General features: G+C 36.5%; 1 protein-coding gene across 2 annotated transcripts in view; it reads left to right on the forward strand.

The window, feature by feature from the left end:
- The window catches only part of PTPN13 (protein tyrosine phosphatase non-receptor type 13), a 219,533-nt gene that overhangs the window by 37,023 nt on the left and 160,496 nt on the right, over positions 1 to 22,014 (forward strand). For both annotated transcript variants that reach the window (XM_012499590.2, XM_003265859.2), the window contains exon 2: positions 3,799 to 3,918. In XM_012499590.2, coding sequence (XP_012355044.2) covers positions 3,804 to 3,918 — 115 coding nt within the window. In that variant the 5' untranslated portion in view covers positions 3,799 to 3,803. The remainder of the gene's footprint in view (positions 1 to 3,798; positions 3,919 to 22,014) is intronic.

Here is a 22,014-nt window from a genome sequence, read left to right on the forward strand (position 1 = left end):
TAATTGCTGAAAAAATTCTGTTGTGTGAGAAGTTACTTTTAACCTTTTCATTTTTTTATTTATAGGGAATAATTATATTTTAAAACCCAATTTATTTTTAAAAAGTAAGTAAAAACAGTATCTGAAGATTTAAAACCTAGTCTGTCTCTTGTGCTCTCTATATATACACGTAAATATATGTGTGTATGTATATATAAAGCCAACATCGTGGTTTTACAATGGGATACATAATATACCATCATAAGCAAGTTATTTTGTTCTCCTTCCTTTTTTCCTTCCTTCCTTCCTTTGTTATTTCACCAGAGGAAGTTCTGCCTCTATATAAAAACCCAGATTCATAATTCCCTCCTTGCCCTTTGGTAATACTAATGACTACAGTCACTTAAACTCCATAATTAAAAGTACCTAGTCAGTATATTAATCAACATTTCAATGTCCATTCAGAGCTAAAACCTTTCCCTTCCCTGGTTAAGATTATCTATAGATGGAAGACAGTGTGACTAGCTTCTCTTTTTGTTGCTTATCTCCTCACCCACTAGCAAGTTGCTATATCTGACCCCATCAGGATCTAAACCAGGGGAAGGAAGAGAGAAAGCAAGGCAAACAGTTTTTGTTGTTTTTACCACACTCCTGTTGTGAAATTGCTTTACTGTTTTTGAACTTGACATGTGTTTAAGGCTGGCCCTTTTTCTTGGGTGTGCTTTTGTGGGTTCTTCACAATCCTTCACTGGAACTATACTACACATGACACTCCAGAATTTTTCCCTCCAACTAGCCAGTAACCCCTAACCCCTAACCCCTTTAGCCCTCAGCCTAGTTTTCTTTTTTTTTTTTTTTTTTTTTTTTTTGAGACGGAGTCTCGCTCTGTCACCCAGGCTGGAGTGCAGTGGCGCAATCTTGGCTCACTGCAAGCTCCGCCTCCCGGGTTCACGCCATTCTCCTGCCTCAGCCTCTCCCAGTAGCTGGGACTACAGGCGCCCGCCACCATGCCCGGCTAATTTTTTGTATTTTTAGTAGAGATGGGGTTTCACCGTGGTCTCGATCTCTTGACCTCGTGATCTGCCTGCTTCGGCCTCCCGAAGTGCTGGGATTACAAGCGTGAGGCACCGCGCCCGGCCCTACTCAGCCTAGTTTTCTTTCAGGCCATTCCACAGTAGAAATAATTCTAATTTGAATCCTTCTTCTTTCTCTTTCTCTTCTTCTTTCCCTTCTCTCTTTTTCCCCTCCTCCCCCTGCTCCTCCTCCCTCCTTCCTTTTTCTTGGTGGTGGTCTGGGTACTTCAGGTGGAACTCTGGGTAGAATTTTTTAAACAGCTTTTCGAGATATACTTCACATACAATAAAACTTATCCTTTAAAAAAATTCTTTTTAGTTTTTTAGAAACAGTCTCACTGTCAACCAGGCTGGAGTACAGAAGCATGATCATAGCTCACTGTAACCTCAGACTCCTGGGCTGAAGCGAGCCTCCCTTTTCACCCTCCTCAATAGCTAGGACTACAGTAGGCACCACCATGCCCAGCTAATTTTATTTTTTGTAGAGATGAGGGTCTCCCCGTGTTGTCCAGGCTGGTTTTGAATTTCTGGCCTGAAGCAATCCTCCTGCCTTAGCCTCCCAAATTGCTGGGATTACAGGCTTAAGCCACTATGCTCAGCCTTCACCCTTATAAAGTGTATCTTTAGTTATTTTTAGAATTTTTGTGCAACCATTGCCACTATCTAAATTTTAGGACATTTTAATCCTCTGGGCAGGATTTCATATAGGTCCAGACTGGCCCTCTGTGTGGCTGTGCTTCCTTGCCCCTCTCTTACCCTGAGCAGTGGAAGTATAGCTGGCTCCTGATACAGTATGTCTCCTCACTCTTGTGTGCCCTCTCCTGTCTACCTCATGTTGCTGCCTCAGAGCGATAGTCAACACCTTTAGATTCCTAAAGTGTATATTAGGCACTGCCTGCTGTGCCCTCCACTAACTCCAGAGAACATATATCAAGGACTCCCAGGGGTCCCATTGAAGCTTCTTTCACTGGCTTGAGGTGAAAGGAAGGCACCTTTCCACATCCCTCCCACTTTGGAGGAGACATGAAAATCAGCACACAACTCTCTTCAAAGAAATTCTTGTGCAGTCTTTGCTCTACTCTTCATACCCTGAGTATAGGCATTAGAGCTATCTAACCAGTTCTCAGACATATTACTTTGGAAATTTGCTACAGGGTAGTCCTTCACACAAGTCATGTTGGTATCTGATTGCTAATAGTATCTGATCCCTCTGTTGAACCTTCCAATTTATTAATATTTTTCATGTAGAAGATAACTCACATATCTTTAGAAAGGAATGAAGCTTCTACTTTTTTTCTTGAATAAATATGCTATTATATAATAAAGTCAAGGAGAACCTAGAGACTTTGATGCAGGCAGGGGATCTAAATAAATAATCGCACTTCTTGTACAACCTAAGTAAAAACGCTTTTGGCTTTTTTAAAGCAGTGTCTTATAGTTTCCTTTTAACTATCACATTGTGTATATAAGTAGACACCCTGGAGGCAGACTTTAAGCATAAAATGTTTTAGTAAACATTTAAAAAGGAAAGTGAAAGGACAAGACTGGCCTTATTTATAGTTGGAATTGCTTTTTTCAGTCAGGATTAAGTATCATAAATGTAAATTAAAAGAAAATAGTAGCTTGTCCTGTTAGTTGAGTAAACAAAGTCAACTTTTATCTAAAACAAATGTTTTTATAGGTTAACTTTTAAACTTCTTATTTGGCTTCTTTTCCAAATCTGCTTCTCCCTTGCAGTAGAAATATACTATATATGTTATGCTTAAATTGGTTTTGTCTGGGTAGAAATCTTACGAATCACTCTAAAGAACAATTTTCAAGCTGTGTCAATTTAGGAAAATTTATATAGAAGGATTTTAACTAGTTACATTTTCCTCTTTTAACATGAAAATAGGCTTATTAAGCCCCATAGAAAATCTTAAGTTTTATCAGTGTATCATCACTTAATTGAACACCATTGGAAAAATTGACCTGACAAAAATTTCAGCACAGACACTTTTCTGATCTTTTATTAATTCACCTTCTGTAGAATCATATATCAAAGCACGTTCACAAGCATAGCCACTTCCCTTGTCATAGCCACCCAAAATGACATTTTTGTTGTTATTATCATTCTTGTGTTACAATAGGGAAACAGAGGTTTAAAGGAAACGTGACATTCCCAGGGAAAATGGTGAGTTGCCAACAAAGCTGGGTCTGGAAATACTTAATTGCATTTAGTGCAAAATATACAGTTACAGTATATATATTGGAGATAATAGAAATCAACTAAAGAATGGAAGAAATGTGTTCCATCTTATTCCCAACTTCCCCTACCATGGCTGTAGGTTCTCCTCTCAATTTCTCTCTACTTTGATATCTGGGTTGGATAGGATGAAACCTGGAACAGAAATCTGAAAAGCCTTCAGTTCAGTCTGACTGCTTTGGTTTATGATCTGTATTTTGGTGCCTTCTAGTACCCTGGGGTCTCTTCCTTTTTCCATAAAGCAGTCACCACCCCCATTCTCCAGTTCTGTCTCTGAAGTTGACTGTGTTGGGCTAGAGCAAGTGGTTGTTTTGAGGGTTTTTCCCTCCAATTCCTTTACCTTCTATGAGTTTAAGATAACATTTAGATTGGTAGCCATATTGAGAAATTAGGTAGACGGGGAGCTTATAGTCTGTCATCACTGATGTGGAGCTTTTACTACTGCAAGTACAGTTAATTAAGTTGCTCATGCATAGACCATCTGTTACCTTTGTTTCCCAGGTAATATGCACGTGTCACTAGCTGAGGCCCTGGAGGTTCGGGGTGGACCACTTCAGGAGGAAGAAATATGGGCTGTATTAAATCAAAGTGCTGAAAGTCTCCAAGAATTATTCAGAAAAGGTAAGCTGCTGCTGCTGCTGCTGCTGTTGTTGTTGTTTTAGTGTCGGGTAGCTAAAAAACAGATACAGGGTCAGATATTAGATTTTTGTTTCATTATTCCTGTGCCTTTGGCAGGGGATGAAAGGAATACTTTCCTTATCTCTTTTAGGGCTGAAAAACCTCAGCTATTATCTACATTCATTTGAATATCTTCTGTGTGCCCAATATTGCACCAGGCAGCAAAAGTGTAACAGTGATTGAAACCAAAACAGTTCCTCTCAGTTTAGAGCTCACAGTTCAATATAGAAAATAGCTATTAATAAAATATTTGGGCCAGGCACGGTGGCTCACACCTCTGGTCCCAGCACTTTGGGAGGCTGAGGTTGGGGGTTCACTTGAGGTCAGGAGGTTGAGACCAGCCTGGCCAGCATGATGAAACCCCATCTCTACTAAAAATACAAAATTTGGCCAGTGTAGTGGTGGGCACCTGTAATCCCAGCTACTCAGGAGGCTGAGGCAGGAGAATCACTTGAATCCAGGAGGCGGAGGTTGCAGTGAGCCAAGATTATGCCACTGCACTCCAGCCTGGGTGACAGAGTAAGACTCCGTCTCAAAAAATAAATAAATACACACACACACACACACACATTTGTACTGTATAAACAAATGTAAAAAATGCAGCCATAACAAGGGCTAAAAGGAGGGATTCAGTGACTCTCTGAGAACTCATAATAGGAGAATTTGACTTGGTCATGGCGCAGAAAAGGAAGGCTCTCCTACACAAGCTAAGACCCAAAAGAAAAGTTAACCAGGTGAGAGGGAGGGGGAAAAAATCTGGCAGAATAATATATGCATCCCTCATACTCTAAATCGGAATGATATAGGGTCAACAAGTATTTTGGTGTTTCCCTATAGAGGAGGTCACTTGGTCCAAATGGTTGTGTGGCATTGTGGAGTTAGAAAAGTTAGAATCATCCTTTGGTTGTCCAAAAACATTTGATATCATGCCAGAAGTTGCACATGAAGATGTTGTTTGCCATTCATAGCACCTGACCAAAACTTACTTAGAATAGTAGGTGAAAAAAACCAAGCGTCATCTAAAGAATCAGTCTCAAAAATTGATTTGAATGCATACATCAGGCAGAAAAAAGCCTGACAGAAATAAGTAAGGATTGAGGGTAGTGATAGTTCTGAAAGTGTGGTACCAGCAATATTAGCATCTTTTGAAAACTTGTTAGAAATGCAACAGTAAAACACATATTAGAGACCTACTAAATAAGGAACTCTGGGGGTGCAGCCCAGCAATTTGTGTTTTAACAAGCCCTCAAGGACATTCTGATGCATGCTAAAGTTTGAGAACCATTTATAGGTTAGAGTTGCTAAAGACCAGGAGCCATGGGAACCTTCTGGAAAGATGTGGGGATAACTACTGATTGAGTACAGGAAGGTCTAGAGACAGGGGAAGAGTGTTTGGGGACAGATGGTAAAGCTTTGTTGTTTTTTAATTCAGAGACAGGATTGTGAAAAAACAGTGTTAGGGCCCATGCATCAGTGCTATAACCTTTATGTTTGATGATCTTTAATTAGAGTTAGGATTAATTTAAAGAAAATTTGTTCATTTGATCTAATATCACTTAACCAAAAATCTGGGTATTTTAAATAAACATTATTTCTTTGTTTGCTTCACTTTATTTTTCAGAAAATTTTCAGAAAATTGGAAAGTATAGACACTCCAGAGTATACAGGATGTAGCTATACTCCAAAGGTGTTATTGAAGGAAAGATATGTTGATGGCATTATTCAGTCAATTAATAATTGTCAATTAACATTTAAGAAATACCTTCTACTTGTGAGGTATTGTGTGGAAGATCCAAATAAGTAGGTGTCACTTTTGCCCTTAAGGGATTTATTCAGATAAAATACACAACTGCAAATTTACCACTTCAAAACAAAGTGCCAAATGAGTGACATAGACAATAAGTACTACAGATTTTCAGAGAAGGGAGAGAGAATACCTCTTTTTATTATACTAATGGCAGGATTACTGCCCAGGCCATGACTCATAGAATATAAAGCATCTTGCATACTGTAAGTACCTAAGGGTTTTTCCTTGTTTCACATTTCATAATGTTAATAGAGATCAAATTAATATAAAGGTGTTGTCATTGAGAGGCAATTATTGCATAACATATTGGCATATTATAATTAAAAGACTTACCAGATGTATTATAAAATTAATTGTGAGGTAGCTGTGTCTTAAATACTGTCCAATAGGAGCTGGTTAGCATAAGGCCTCCAGTCTAATTCACAGAGTATTACCAGTAATACAGAGAGATTGAATTCAGTTTCTTTGGCAGTTTGAAGATTACCAATTGTTATGATTGCTAATTGGAAATTTCTGTTTATTTGGAGGAAACAAATGCTTATTTGATTTAATTTATCAGAAATTTATGATTTCTCATTCTTTGATTTGATAACACAGTATCTTTTTTGTATATTTGATCACACAATATCTTTTTGTCACAAGTTCTCCTGACTCTTGTAACGAATTGAAATAAAATAATTATTAGTTTTTTTATTTTATGGATGAATGGTGGTTGTCTTAGTTCTCTCATAGACTCCTTATGCATAACACTGGGAGTGGTGGGGGGAAAATAGCAGGTAAAGTATAATGGTGTCCAAGAAGTTTATGTGTTTTTTTTAAATGCTTTCTTGTCAATGGCTTTTCCCCCTTATCATCTTGAACTTGTACGTTGTTCCTGTTTCTTTTTCAGAATATGAGTGCAAGCATGCTATTGATATTCCTATAAGAGGGGGCTGGAAATAAGCATTTCTACTGGGGTATTATTGAGCAAAAGCCAAGAAAATTATCTGTTTCTTCATATTTTTGAGCCTCCCAGCAATCGAACGCTTTCCATTTTTAAAAGCAAAATTGCTATGGTTATTATTCATAGGATAATGATACCTAAGCATGGCCTTGTTGAAAGACACCATGTTCAAATGAACTTCTCTTCAGAGGAGGGAAAATGTAAAACTTTTAATAATCATGCAATTCTAACATGCAGATGAAGGTGATGATGAAAGGTGGTTCCCCTTTTGGTGTAAGTTTCTTAGTTTTGTTGCCTCGTGGTTACTAAAACGTACAATCTGTATGACTACCCTGAGAAATCATAAGATAGTATTTTTTGAGACTTTCTTGTGATCTTACACATGATCTATCTTTGTAAATATTCTGTAGTCGTTTGAAAAGAATTGTACTGTCTATTCCTAGGCTATAGCTTAAGCTCATGAATGTTTGTGCTTACAATTTTTTTAAACTTTATTAGTCTATTCTTCATCTGTCAAATTCCTAGGGATAGTCAAAACTTCCCACTATGATTGTGTTTTTGTCTGGCTTCTTCTGTAGTTAGATGTTTTCACAATTTTGTGTGATACATGTGATGTCTAATGACTAATATAAATGGACAAGATATTTTATTAATATAAAGTAAGTTTTTTTCTACAAGTCATTGCAATAAATTCTGTTATCTGCTCTTAATATTGCCACCTGTGCTTCATTTTTGTTGACACTTAACCTACCTTTCCTATCTCTAGTATAGCTTTCCTCCTTCCTTTATTTTCACATCCTTTATGCTGTAATTTAGGTACTTTTTGTGAATGGTAGATAGCTAGATTTTTATTTTTACCTAGCTGAGGAGTTGCTGTTCTTTACTTAGGAAGTTAATTGTAGTTATTGAAATAAAAGTTCTGGGGAAATTTTACTAAGAATCTTCCTGTGTTACGATTTCCCAGTTGTATGCCTTTCAGTTCATCTTTTCTTTTCTTCTTTTTTTTTTTTTTTTTTTTTTGAGATGGAGTTTCACTCTGTCACTCAGGCTGGAGTGCAGTGGTGCAATCTCAGCTCACTGCAACCTCCACCTCCCGGGCTCAAGCAATTTTCGTGTTTCAGCCTCCTGAGTAGCTGGGATTACAGGCGTGTGCCACCACACCTGGCTAATTTTTTTGTATTTTTTGTAGAGATGGGATTTCACCATGTTGGCCAGGCTGGTCTTGAACTCCTGACCTCAGGTGATCCACCCACCTCCGTCTCTCAAAGTGCTGGAATTACAAGCATGAGCCACCGTGCCTGGCCCACTTCATCTTTTTAACTGATTGGTAATCCTAGCTTATGTCAGAAAAACATATACATTTAAGATTTTAGCTTTTATATCCTGGATGAATTCATGTAGGAGCTCAGTGTTCCTACATAATAAAAAAAATGCTATTCTCCTGCTCTTTATGAATAATCTTTAGAAGTGAGGTTATTGCTACCTTGGAAAACTTAGCTTACAACTGTAGTAGTTGTCCAAAACAGTAAATTTTTTTGTTATGGAACTGTTGCTCTCTGCAGAAAACAGCTCTTTTGAATCTTGAGGTTTTAGGGTGTTAGACTGATTGATTAGTCAGAGGAAGAGACTCAATTTCCCTCACTTAGGCAAGGATATAAATCCGTTTATAAGTAGTCACTTCTGGTTCCCTGTTTAATAAATAAAAGAATAATTAATGAAATGAGGAATTTCAATAAACAGTTAAAAAGATAATAGAATAAAGCATTTGATAAAGAGAAATATTAAAAACAAGCCAGGTTCATTGTCTACATTAAAAAGTTCCAAGAGATACCAACAAGTGTCCTGCGAAAATTGAAAGACCACGTTGTGTTTCTTATATTCTTTGAAAGACAAATTTGGATCAGATTGTAGAGAACAGGGCATATATAATTATTTGACTGTATTGCATTTTTATAGTCTTGTTATAAATGAAAATGACAAATTACCATAGAAAGCTAAGACAAATATCAAATTTCACTCCTAAAAAAGTGCTTAAAATTAGAGTTTATAGATGACTTTAAAAAGTCTTATTAGGGAATAAATCTGTTAAATAATATCAGCAAAATTTAGTGAATATTATGTTCTATTTTTTATACACTTACTTTTATTGCATAAATACTTTCAGGAAAATTCTCTTGCTACTAAAAGAAAAAAGTGTGTATAAGAAATACCTACATATACTCAGAATCACACACATTTATTTATGGAATCAAACTCTTAGAGCTGAAAATATTTTAATCTGTTCGGTCTAATCATTTTAGAGATAAGGAAACAGCCCAGTTTAAATGACTTATAGGAGTTAATATTGGCAGAGCAGAAATAATGTAACTATTTTAAAGCAAATCATTATTAATTTACACCTATTTAGAGCTATAAAATCACTTCATGTGTACGTAACAATAAAGTTTAAAAATTGATAGCACTCTTATCAATACAGCAACAGGAGGTTTACAAAAACAGTATCAGGTGACATTATTTCAGATTCTATAGTTATTTAAAAAAATAATAAGGGAAAATGATGAACAAAGTTGTCAACAACTTACATGAAATGGACATCTTAAAAGACACAAACTACCAAAGCTCACACAAGAAAAAAATAGACAACCTGAATTGTCCTATATCTATTAAGATGATTGATTTTTTTTTTCTTTTTGGAGACAGAGTCTCACTCTGCCACTCAGGCTGCAGTGCAGTGGCGTGATCTTGGCTCACTGTAACCTCTGCTTCCCAGGTTCAAGCTATTCTCCTGCCTCAGCCTCCCAAGTAGCTGGGACTACAGGTGTGTGCCACCACGCTCGGCTAAATTTTTTTTTGTATTTTTAGTAGAGACGGAATTTCGCCATGTTGGCCAGGCTGGTGTTGAACTCCTGCCATCAAGTGACCTGCTTGCGTCAGCCTCGCAAAGTGTTAGGATTACAGGCGTGAGCCACCACACCTGGCCAAGATGGTTTAATTTATAGTTTAAAATACCCCACAAAGAAAATTCCAGGCCCATGTTGTTTCACTAGGGAATTCTACTAAAAATAAAAGGAAGAAATAATAGCACTTCTATGCAAACACTAATAGAACATTGAAGAGAAGGGTGTATTTCCCAACTCATTCATTCTATGAGGGCAGCATTACTATGATTTCAAAGTCGGACAAATACATTAGAGAAAAACTACAAACCAATATGTCTTATGAACATAGATGCAGAAATTCTTAAGAAAACTTTAATTAATTGAATCCAACAATATATAAAAATGATAGCACATTATGATCAAATGGATCCTAGGAATGCAAGATTGGTTGAACATTCACAAATCAATCAATATAATTGACCATAGTAACGACTAAAAAAAGAAAACTGTATTATCTTTTTAATAGATGAAGAAAAAACATTTGGTAACATCTAATATCCATTTCAATCTTAAAAAGCTCTCAACTCAGCGCCGGGCTTGGCAGCTCACACCTGTAATCCCAGCACTTTGGGAGGCCAAGGCAGGAGGGACTGCTTGAGTTCAGGAGTTCGTGACCAGCCTGCGAAACATGGTGAAACCTCGTCTCTACAAAAAATACAAAAATTAGTCAGGCGTGGTGACATATACCTGTAGTCCCAGCTATTCACGAGGATGGCTTGAGCCCAGGAGGTTGCAGTGAGCCAAGATAGCACCACTGCACTCCACCCTGGGCAACAGAGTGAGGCCCTGTCTCCAAAAACAAACAAACAAACAAACAAACAAACTCTCATCTAGGAATAGAAAGGAACTACCTCAACCTAATAACAGGTATCTACACATCATACTTACTGGTAAAACATTGACTCTTCCCTTAAGATCAGGAATAGGTCAAGGATATCTGCTGTCATTACTTACGTTGAACATTGTATTCTAAGTTCTAACTAGCGCAAATAAAATAAGACAAATAAAAGGTATCCAGATTAGAAAAAAGTAAAACTGTATGTATTTGAATATGATATGTTCTATATAGAAAATCTGATAGAATCCAGAAAAGCCACTTGAACTCGTAGATGTTTAACAAGTTGAAAGATACAAGATCAATATGCAAAAAACAACTCTTTTACCATTTAGAAATGATAAAAAAAGTAAAATACGGAATACAAAATTTAACAATATGAAAAAATTAGGAATAAACCTGACAAAAGATATGAAGGCCTATAAAACAAAAAGTAAAACACAGCGCTGAGAGAAATTAAAGAACACCTAAGTAGATAGCTATGGTGTGTTCCTGTATCAAAAGACTCAGTATTGTTCAGATGTCAGTTTTCTCTAAATTGATCTCTAGATTCAGTGAAATTCCAACAGGCTATTTTTTTTTTGTAGAAAATGACAAGTGGATTGTAAAAATTCATGTGGAAATTCAGTGGACTTAGAGTAGCCAAAACAACTTTGAAAAAAGAACAATGTTTGAGGACTCTCACTACCTGATCTCAAGATTTATTATAAAGCTACAGTAATCAAAATAAACAACTAGATCAATTGAACATAATAGCATCCAGAAATAAATCCACACCTATATGGTCGATTGATTTTCAAGAAAGAAAGATGCCCTTTTCAATGAATGGTGCTGTAATAATTGGATATCCATATACCAAAAATTAAAGTTCTTAAAAAAAATGAGACAGTAGTTGTGTCCCTGAGTTAGGCAGAGATATCTTAAATAAGACAAATGTATGATCCATAAAAGAAAAAAAAAGACACAGTGGACTTCATCAGAATTAAAAACATCCACTCTTCTAAACGTATTATTAAGAGAATGAAAGGAAAAGACCTACACTGGGAGAAAATATTTGCAATTTTTTTTTTTTTTTAAGACAGAATCTCCCTCTGTTGCCCAGGCTGGGGAACAGTGGTGAGATCTCAGCTCACTGCAACCTCTGCATCCCAGGTTCAATGGATCCTCCCACCTCAGCCTCTCAAGTAGCTGGGATCACAGGAGTGTGCCACCATACCGGGCTATTTTCTCATATTTTAGTAAAGACAGGATTTTGCCATCTTGGCCAGGCTGGTCTGGATCTCCTGGCCTCAAATCATCGGCCCGCCGCAGCCTCCCAAAGTGCTGGGATTACAGGCATGAGCCACTGTGCCCAGCCAGCAACTGAAAGTTTCATAGACTGCTAGTGAAAATGTAAAATGATACAGCTTTACATTTGGGAAACTGACAGTTTCTTTAAAAGTTAAATATACCTGCCATATACACTCCTAGTTACTTACTTAAAAAAGATGAAACTGTATGTCCATACAAAGACTTGTACATGAATGTTCACAGCACATTTCTTTGTAGTAACCAAAAGCTGGAAAAAATACAAATGTCTATCAACAAGTGAATAGATAAACAAATTGTGATATATTCATATAATGAAATGCTACACATCGGTAAAAAGGAGTGAACTATTGATACGTGCAACAACAACGATTAATCTCAAAATAATTATGTGAAGTGAAGAAAGTCAGACAAAAAATAGTACATTCTATATGATTCTAATCTAAAATTCTAAAGCATACAAACTAAGCTGTAGTGAGTGACAAAGCAGATCAGTGGTTGTTTAGGGATGAGAGATGATGATGGGGATGAAGCAGGGAATTATAAAAGAGCACGAGGAAACTTTTAGAGGTGATGGATATATTAATTATCTTGATTTGATTGCCATAATAGTTTCACAGGCATATTCATATGTCAGAACATCAAATTGTACTCTTTTAGTATGTGCAATTATTGTATGTCAGTTATTCCCTAACAAATCTGCTTAACGAAAAGGAATATCAAACATTTTTTCAAAAACTGTTTAAATTTAGAGCTTGATATTTTTTCTTACTAATTTTAAGCTGTGTTTTTAAAAGAAAAATGTTTTTCAGTCAAATGCTGTACCTGACTTTTTTGAGCCAAATGTTCATTTTTCTCTTTGTAGATCATCAGTAGACTACCCACCTTTAAAAAATAATATATGATAATATAATTTTCTAATAAGTATATTTAAATTAGTTTATTGAATTTAGTTTTTAAAATGACTAAAAACATTTTTTAAAACGAGAAAAATTCAGAATACTGAAAACGTTAAAAGTAGGCAATGTTATGGGATTGTGTTCCTCAAAAATTCATGAAGTCCTAACTCCTAATACCTCCAAATAGGACTGTATCAAAGATAGGGTTTTCAAAGAGCTTATAATGTTAAAATACAGTTATTAAGGTGGGGCCTAATCCAATATGACTAGTGTCCTTATAAGAAGAGGAAATTAGGACGTAAACACATACAGAAGGAAAACTATGAGAAGACATAGAGAGAAAATGGCCATCTATAAGCCAAGAAGAGAGTACTCAGAAGAAACCAATCCTGCCAGCACCTTGATTTTGCACTTTTACAAAAGTATAGAATTGTGAGAAAATAAATTTCTCTAACTTAAGCCATCCATTCTGTGGTACTTTGTTATAGCAGCCCCCAAAAATGAATACAGGAAGAATGAAAAAAAATTAATAAAACATCTCGAAATAAAATATATGGTGACTAAATTAAAAATCTCAATGGAGATCTTCAACAGATTAAACAATATCATTTTTATTTTTAATTATTATGCCTACATACTAGTTATTTTTGAGGTACATGTGATATTTTGAAAAAAGCATACTGTGTGTAATGGTCAAGTCAGGGTAGCTGGGGTGTTCATCACCTCAAGCATTTATCATTTCTTTGTGTTAAGAACATTCAAATTCTACTCTTTTAGTTATTCTGAAATATGCAATAAATTGTTAATTGTAGTTGCCCTATTGTGCTACTGAACATTACATCTTATTTTTTCTACCTAACTGTATTTTTATACCCATTAACCATCCTCTCTTTATCCTTCCTCCCTACTATCTTTCCCAGCTTCTGGTAACCATCATTCTACTCTCTATTCCATGAGTTCAATTTTATTTTTGAAGCTCCTGCCTATGAGTGAGAACATGTGAAATTTGTCTTTCTGTACCTGACTTGTTTCACTTAACATAATGTCCTCCAGTTCCATCCATGTTGTTGCAAATGAAAGGATTTTATTCTTTTAATATGGCTGAATAATATCTGTTGTGTATATATGCCACATTTTCTTTACCCATTCATCTGTTGGTAGATATTTGAGATGATTCCATAACTTGGCTATGGTGAATAGTGCTGCCATAAACATAGGAGTGAAGATATCTCTTTGATACACTGATTTCCTTTGTTTTGGATAGATACCTAGCAGTGGGATTGCTGAATCATATGGTAGTTCCATTTTTTTTTTTTTTTTTTTTTGAGGAACCTCCATACTATTCTCCATAGTGGCTGTAGTAATTTACATTCCCACCAACAGTATACAAGGGTTCCCCTTTCTTCTTATCCTCACCAACATTTATTATTGCCTTTCTTTTTTATACAAGTCATTTTAACTAGGGTGAGATGATATTTCATTGTAGCTTTAAATTTATCTGACGATTAGTGATTTTGAGCATTTTTTATATACTTCTTGGCCGTTTGTATGTCTTCCTTTGAGAAATGTCTATTCAGATCCTTTGCCCGCTTTTTAATGGGATTATTTGTTTTTTTCCTCTTAAGTTGTTTGTGTTCCTTATATATTCTGGTTATTAATCCATCAGATGGATAGTTTACAAATATTTCTCCCATTCTGTGGGTCGTCTTTTTGTTGTTGCCTTTCCTATGCAGAAGCTTTTTAGCTTGATGTGATCCTATTTGTTCAATTTTGCTGTGAACAATAATGGTTTGGTTGCCTGTACTTCTGAGATCTTACGCAAGAAATCTTTGTGCACACCAGTGACCTAGGGTTTTTCCCCAATGTTTTTTCCTAGTAGTTTCATTGTTCCAGGTCTTAGATTTAAGTCTTTAATCTATTTTGATTTGATTTTTGTATAAGGCAAGAGATAGGGGTCTATCTTCATCTTCGACATATGGATATTAAGTTTTCCCAGCATCATTTATTGAAGAGACTGTCCTTTCTCCAATATATGTTCCTGGCACCTTAGTCAAAAGTGAGTTTACTGTGAATGTACAAATTTATTTCTGGGTTCTCTATTCTTTTTCCTCTGTCTATATGTCTGTTTCTATGCTAGTACCATGCTGTTTTGGTATCTATAGCTTTGTATTATAATTTGAAGTCAGGTAATGTGATGCTTCCAGCTTTGTTCCTCTTGCTCAAGATTGCTCTGGCTATTCTGGGTCTTTTGTGACTCCATGTAAATTTTAAGATTTTGTTCTATTTCTGTGAAGAATTCCGTTGATATTCTAATAGTGATTGTATTGAATCTGTAGATTGCTTTAGACATGGATCATGTCTAAACATGTGTCATATCTAAATGCATGTCAATTACAGACATGGGTCATGCTTGGATAATTTTTATTTAAACATTTAAGCAATATTGATTAGTCCAATCCATGAACATGGAATATCTTTCCATTTTTGTGTGTCCTCTTCAACCTATTTTCATCAGTGTTTTCTTTTGTTTTGTTTTGTTTTGTGGTGGAGTCTTGCTCTCCCACCCAGGCTGGAGTCCAGCAGCATAATCTTGGCTTACTGCAGCCTCTGTCTCCCAGGTTCAAGTTATTCTCCCTGCCTCAGCCTTCCAAGTAGCTGGGATTACAGGTGCCCACCACCACACCTGGATAATTTTTATGTTTTTAGTAGAGATGGGCTTCTGCCATATTGGCCAGGCTGGTCTCAAACTCCTGACCTCAGGTGATCTGCCTGCCTCATCCCCCCAAAGTGCTGGGATTACAGGCATGAGCCACCATGTCTGGCCTTCATCACTGTTTTATAGGGTTGTGTTTTTGTTTTTTCGTTTCAAGATGAGGTCTCACTCTGTCACCCAGGTTGGAGTGCAGTGGCATGATCATGGCTCACTGCAGCCTCTGCCTCCTAGGCTCAAGTGATCCTCCCACCTCAGCCTCCCAAAGAGCTGGGATTACAGACATGTGTCATGCTTGGCTAATTTTTATATTTGTTTGCAGAGAAGGGGTTTCACCATGTTGCCCAGGCTATCCACCTGCCTCAGACTATCCACCTGCCTCAGCCTCCTAAAGGGCTGGAATTATAGGCATAAGTCATTGCACCCGGCCTGTTTTATAGTTTTAATTGTAGAGATCTTCTACTTCCTTGGTTAAGTTTATTCCTAGGTATTTTATTTTATTTGTAGCGCTTGTAAATGGAATTACTTTCTTGATTTCTTTGTCATATTGTTTGCTATTGGTATAGAAATTCTACTGATTTTTGTATGTTGATTTTTGTATCCCTTAACTTTACTGAATTTATCAGTTCCAAAAGTTTTCTGGTAGAGTGTTTAGGTTTTTCTAAATACAAGATCATATCATTTGCTAATAAGAATAATTTGACTTCTTCTTTTCCAATTTGGATGTCCTTTATTATTTCTCTCATCTAATTGCTCTGGCTAGAACTTCTAGTTTTATTTTGAATAAAAGTGGAAGTAGGCATCCTTATCTTGTTACAGATCTTAGAGGAAAAGCTTTCAGTTTTTCCCCATTCAGTATAATACTAGCTGTAGGTTTGTCATATATGGCCTTGACCATGTTGAGGTATGTTCCTTCTATACTGTTTGTCGAGAGTTTTTATCATGAATAGATGTTGAATTTTATTGAATGCTTTTACAGCATGTATTGAAATGATCATATGGTTTTTGTCTTTTATTCTGTTGATATGATATCTCCCATTTATTGATTTGCCCATGTTGAACTATCCTTCCATTCCTGGGATGAATCCCACTTGAAAATAATGAATGATCTTTTTACTGTATTGTTTAATTCAGATTGCTAGTATTTTGTTGAGGATTTTTGCATTTCTGTTTATCAGTAATATTGGCCTGTAGTGAGTTACTTTCCTTCCCTCCCTCCCTCTCTCCCTCCCTCCCTTCCTTCCTTCCTTCCTTCCTTCCTTCCTTCCTTCCTTCCTTCCTTCCTTCCTGATGTATTTTTGTCTGGTTTTAATATCAGGGTAATACTGGCTTCAGAAAATGAGTTTGGAAGTATTCCCATCTCCTTGATTTATTGGAATCATTTGAGTAGAGTTGGTATTACTTTTTTAAATGTTTAGTAGAATTCAGCAGTGAAGCCATCAGGTCCTGGGCTTTTCTTTGATGGGAGACTTTTTATTACAGCTATTATCTCATTACTTGTTATTGGTCTGTTGTTATTTGGATTTCTTCATGGTTCGGTCTTGGTTGGGTGTATGTTTCTAGGAATTGATCCATTTCTTCTAGGTTTTCCAATTTATTGGGATATTGTTTCTCCTAATAGTCTCTAATGATCCTTTGAATTTCTGTGATATCAGTTGTACTGTCCCCTTTTTCATCTCTGCTTTTATTTAATTGGGTCTTGTCTCTTTTTTTTTTCTTACCTTGGCTAAAAGTTTGTCAATTTTGTTTATCTTTTCAGAAAACCAGTTAGCCAGATGCAGTGGCACACATCTGTAGTCCAAGCTACACAGGAGGCTGAGGCAGGATAATTGGATCAGCTGAGACTACGAGTTTGAGGCTTCAGTGCACTATGATCACACCTGTGAATAGCCACTGTATTCTAGCCTGGGCAACATAGTGATGGACCATCTGTTAAAAACAAAAAACAAAAAAATCCAGTTTTTTTGTTTGGTTGATCTTTTGTATTTTTTTAATTTTTAATTCTTTTTGCTCTGATCTTTCTTTTCTTCTACTAATTTTGGGTTTGGTTTATTATTGCTTTCTCTTTAAAAGTTATTTTAGTTATTATTTTTGATGGGTTTTTCTTTTAGTCTACTAAAATATGCATGATTTATATACAACAATTACAGTGTTATTCTGTATTTTTTGTGTACTTATTATTACTAGTGAATTTTATTCTGTCAGATGATTTCTTGTTGCTCATAAACATTCTTCCAGATTGAAGACCTCTGTTTAGCATTTTTTGTAAGACACATGTAGTGCTACAAAATCCATCAGCTTTTGTTTGTCTGGGAAAGTCTTTATCTCTCCTTCATGTTTGAAGGATAATTTTGCTGGATATAATATTCTAGGTTGGAACAGTTTTTTCCTTCAGCATTTTGAATGGGTCATTCCATTTCCTCCTGGCCTGTGAGGTGTCCAGTAGGAATTCTGCTGTCAGAAATGTCAGAGCTCCTTTATATGTTATTTGTATATTTTCTTTTGTTGCTTTTAGGATCCTTTCTTTATCCTTCTCCTTTGAGTTTGATTATTATATACCTTGAGGTAGTTTTATTTGGGTTAAATCTTCTTGGTGTTCTGTGATCTTTTCGTACTTGGATATTCATACTGTAGGTTTGAAAAGTTCTCTGTTATTAAACTTTCTATTGCACTCTCTCTCTTTACATCGTCTTTAAGGCCAATAATTCTTAGATTTGCCCTTTTGAGGTTATTTTCCAGATCTTGTAGCCATGCTTTATTCTTTTTTATTCTTTCTTATTTTTCCCCTGACTGTGTATTTCCATATAGCCTGTTGTTGAGGTCATCATTTTTCCTTCTGCTTGATCAGGTCTGCTGTTGAGATTCTCTGATGCATTTTTCAGTTTGTCATTTGAATTTTTCAGTTCCAGAATTTCTGCTTGATTTTTAAAACTTTAATCTCTTAGTTAAATTTCTCTGATAGAATTCTGAATTCCTTCTTTTGTTTTCTTGATGTTCATTGAGTTTCCTCCAGACAGCTATTTTGAATTTCCTATCTGAAAGGAATACCTTCATCACTCCAAGATTGGTCACTAGTGCCTTATTTAGTCCATTTGGTGAAGTCGTGTTTCCTTGTGTGTCCCTGATGCTTTCAGATGTTCATTGATGTCTGGGCATTGAAGAGTTAGGTATTTATTCCAATCTTTGCAGTCTAGTCTTCTTTATACCCAACTTTCTTGACAAGGCTTTCCATGAATTCAAAGGGGATTGAGTATTGTGATCTAAGCCTGCAATTACTGCAGCCATTTCAGCCCTAGGGGGCGCCCTAAGCCCCAGAGCACTGCAACTCTTTTTTTTTTTTTTTTTTTTTTTTTTTTTTGCTGTTGTGTTTATTGTTTTTTATTAACCAATCACAGAAAAACATGCACCTAATATTCAACTTGAAAGTCCAACTCACAACTCATGATTCAAAAAGCAGAAATTTCAAACCATTGTTTTCGGAAGTCCATAATATAAAATACTCCAAACATAAATTCAACATTGCGTGCAACAACTGGCCATTTGCTTAAAAAGAAGTGATCACAGTGTTTATATATTTAAAAAGAGAAACCTTTATTTGTATTATTTTTTAAAAAACTAAGAAGAAATACAACTTCAGAAAATCTTTTCCAGAATAAATATTTCTAGAAAATTGAAAAGTAACTAAAGACATTGAAAAGCAGAGCTTTATTAAGAAACATCTGTGGTGCAGATATGAATATTTAACTTAAAGCTGTGATGTGTACCTAAACTTCAATGCATAAAATGTAAAGTTTAACATATCAAAACTGCAGGATTTTTAGCTTTGGATCATCTTAAAACTATAAGATAGCTCTTACCACATTTAAAGCAGTGTGTAGAGGGAAACTTATAGCACTAAATGCCCACAAGAGAAAGCAGGAAAGATCTAAAATTGACACCCTAACATCACAATTAAAAGAACTAGAGAAGCAAGAGCAAACACATTCAAAAGCTAGCAGAAGGCAAGAAATAACTAAGACCAGAGCAGAACTGAAGGAGATAGACACACAAAAAACCCTTCAAAAAAATCAGTGAATCCAGGAGCTGGTTTTTTGAAAAGATCAACAAAATTGATAGACTGCTAGCAAGACTAATAAAGAAGAAAAGAGAGAAGAATCAAATAGATGCAATAAAAAATGATAAAAGGGATATCACCACCCATCCCACAGAAATACAAACTACCATCAGAGAGTACTATAAATTTCCCTCTACACACTGCTTTAAATGTGTCCCAGAGATTCTGGTATGTTGTGTCTTTGTTCTCATTGGTTTCAAAGAACATCTTTATTTCTGCCTTCATTTTGTTATGTACCCAGTAGTCATTCAGGAGCAGGTTGTTCAGTTTCCATGTAGTTGAGCGGTTTTCAGTGAGTTTCTTAATCCTGAGTTCTAGTTTGATTGCACTGTGGTCTGAGAAACAGTTTGTTACAATTTCTGTTCTTTTACATTTGCTGAGGAGAGCTTTACTTCCAACTATGTGGTCAATTTTGGAATAAGTGTGACGTGGTGCTGAGAAGAATGTATATTCTGTTGATTTGGGGTGGAGAGTTCTGTAGATGTCTATTAGGTCCACTTGGTGCAGAGCTGAGTTCAATTCCTGGGTATCCTTGTTAACTTTCTGTCTCATTGATCTGTCTAATGTTGACAGTGGGGTGGTAAAGTCTCCCATTATTATCGTGTGGGAGTCTAAGTCTCTTTGTAGGTCTCTAAGGACTTGCTTTATGAATCTGGGTGCTCCTGTATTGGGTGCATATATATTTAGGATAGTTAGCTCTTCTTGTTGAATTGATCCCTTTACCATTATGTAATGGCCTTCTTTGTCTCTTTTGATCTTTGTTGATTTAAAGTCTGTTTTATCAGAGACTAGGATTGCAACCCCTGCCTTTTTTTGTTCTCCATTTGCTTGGTAGATCTTCCTCCATCCCTTTATTTTGAGCCTATGTGTGTCTCTGCACGTGAGGTGGGTCTCCTGGATACAGCACACTGATGGGTCTTGACTCTTTATCCAATTTGCCAGTCTGTGTCTTTTAATTGGAGCATTTAGTCCATTTACATTTAAGGTTAATATTGTTATGTGTGAATTTGGTCCTGTCATTATGATGTTAGCTAGTTATTTTGCTCATTAGTTGATGCAGTTTCTTCCTAGCCTCAATAGTCTTTACAGTTTGGCATGTTTTTGCAGTGGCTAGTACCGGTTGTTCTTTTCCATGTTTGGTGCTTCCTTCAGGAGCTCTTGTAGGGCAGGTCTGGTGGTGGCAAAAATCTCTCAGCATTTGCTTGTCTGTAAAGGATTTTATTTCTCCTTCACTTATGAAGCTTAGTGTGGCTGGATATTAAATTCTGGGTTGAAAATTCTTTTCTTTAAGCATGTTGAATATCGGCCCCCACTCTCTTCTGGCTTGTAGAGTTTCTGCCGAGAGATCAGCTGTTAGTCTGATGGGCTTCCCTTTGTGGGTAACCCAACCTTTCTCTCTGGCTGCCCTTAACATTTTTTCCTTCATTTCAACTTTGGTGAATCTGACAATTATGTGTCTTGGAGTTGTTCTTCTCGAGGAGTATCTTTATGGCGTTCTCTGTATTTCCTGAATTTGAATTTTGGCCTGCCTTGCTAGGTTGGGGAAGTTCTCCTGGATAATATCCTGCAGAATGTTTTCCAACTTGGTTCCATTCTCCCTGTCACTTTCAGGTATACCAATCAAATGTACATTTGGTATTTTCACATAGTCCCATATTTCTTGGAGGCTTTGTTCATTTCTTTTTACTCTTTTTTCTCTAAACTTCTCTTCTCACTTCTTTTCATTTACTTGGTCTTCAGTCACTGATACCTTTTCTTCCAGTTGATCTAATCGGCTACTGAAGCTTGTGCATGCATCACGTAGTTCTCGTGCCATGGTTTTCAGCTCCATCAGGTCATTTAAGGACTTCTCTACCCTGGTTATTCTAGTTAGCCATTCGTCTAATCTTTTTTCAAGGTTTTTAGCTTCTTTGCGATGAGTTCCAACTTCCTCCTTTAGCTCAGAGAAGTTTGATCATCTGAAGCCTTCTTCTCTCAACTCATCAAAGTCATTCTCCATCCAGCTTTGTTCCGTCGCTGGCAAGGAGCTGCATTCCTTTGGAGGAGGAGAGGCACTCTGGTTTTTAAAATTTTCAGCTTTTCTGCTCTGTTTTATCCCCATCTTTGTGGTTTTATCTATCTTTGGTATTTGATGATGGTGATGTACAGATGGGATTTTGGTGTGGATGTCCTTTCTGTTTGTTAGCTTTCCTTCTAACAGTCAGGACCCTCAGCTGTAGGTCTGTTGGCATTTGCTGGAGGTCCACTCCAGACCCTGTTTGCCAGGGTATCAGCAGCAGAGGCTGCAGAACAGCAAATATTGCTGAACAGCAGATGTTGCTGCCTGATTGTTCCTCTGGAAGCTTTGTCTCAGAGGAGTACCTGGCCGTGTGAGGTGTCAGTCTACCCCTACTGGAGGGTACCTCCCAGTTAGGCTACTCAGGGGTCAGGGACCCACTTGAGGAGGCAGTCTGTCCATTCTCAGATCTCAAACTCCATGCTGGG

Source organism: Nomascus leucogenys, chromosome 9 (genome assembly GCF_006542625.1).
Source record: "Nomascus leucogenys isolate Asia chromosome 9, Asia_NLE_v1, whole genome shotgun sequence".
Classification (NCBI taxonomy): domain Eukaryota; kingdom Metazoa; phylum Chordata; class Mammalia; order Primates; family Hylobatidae; genus Nomascus; species Nomascus leucogenys.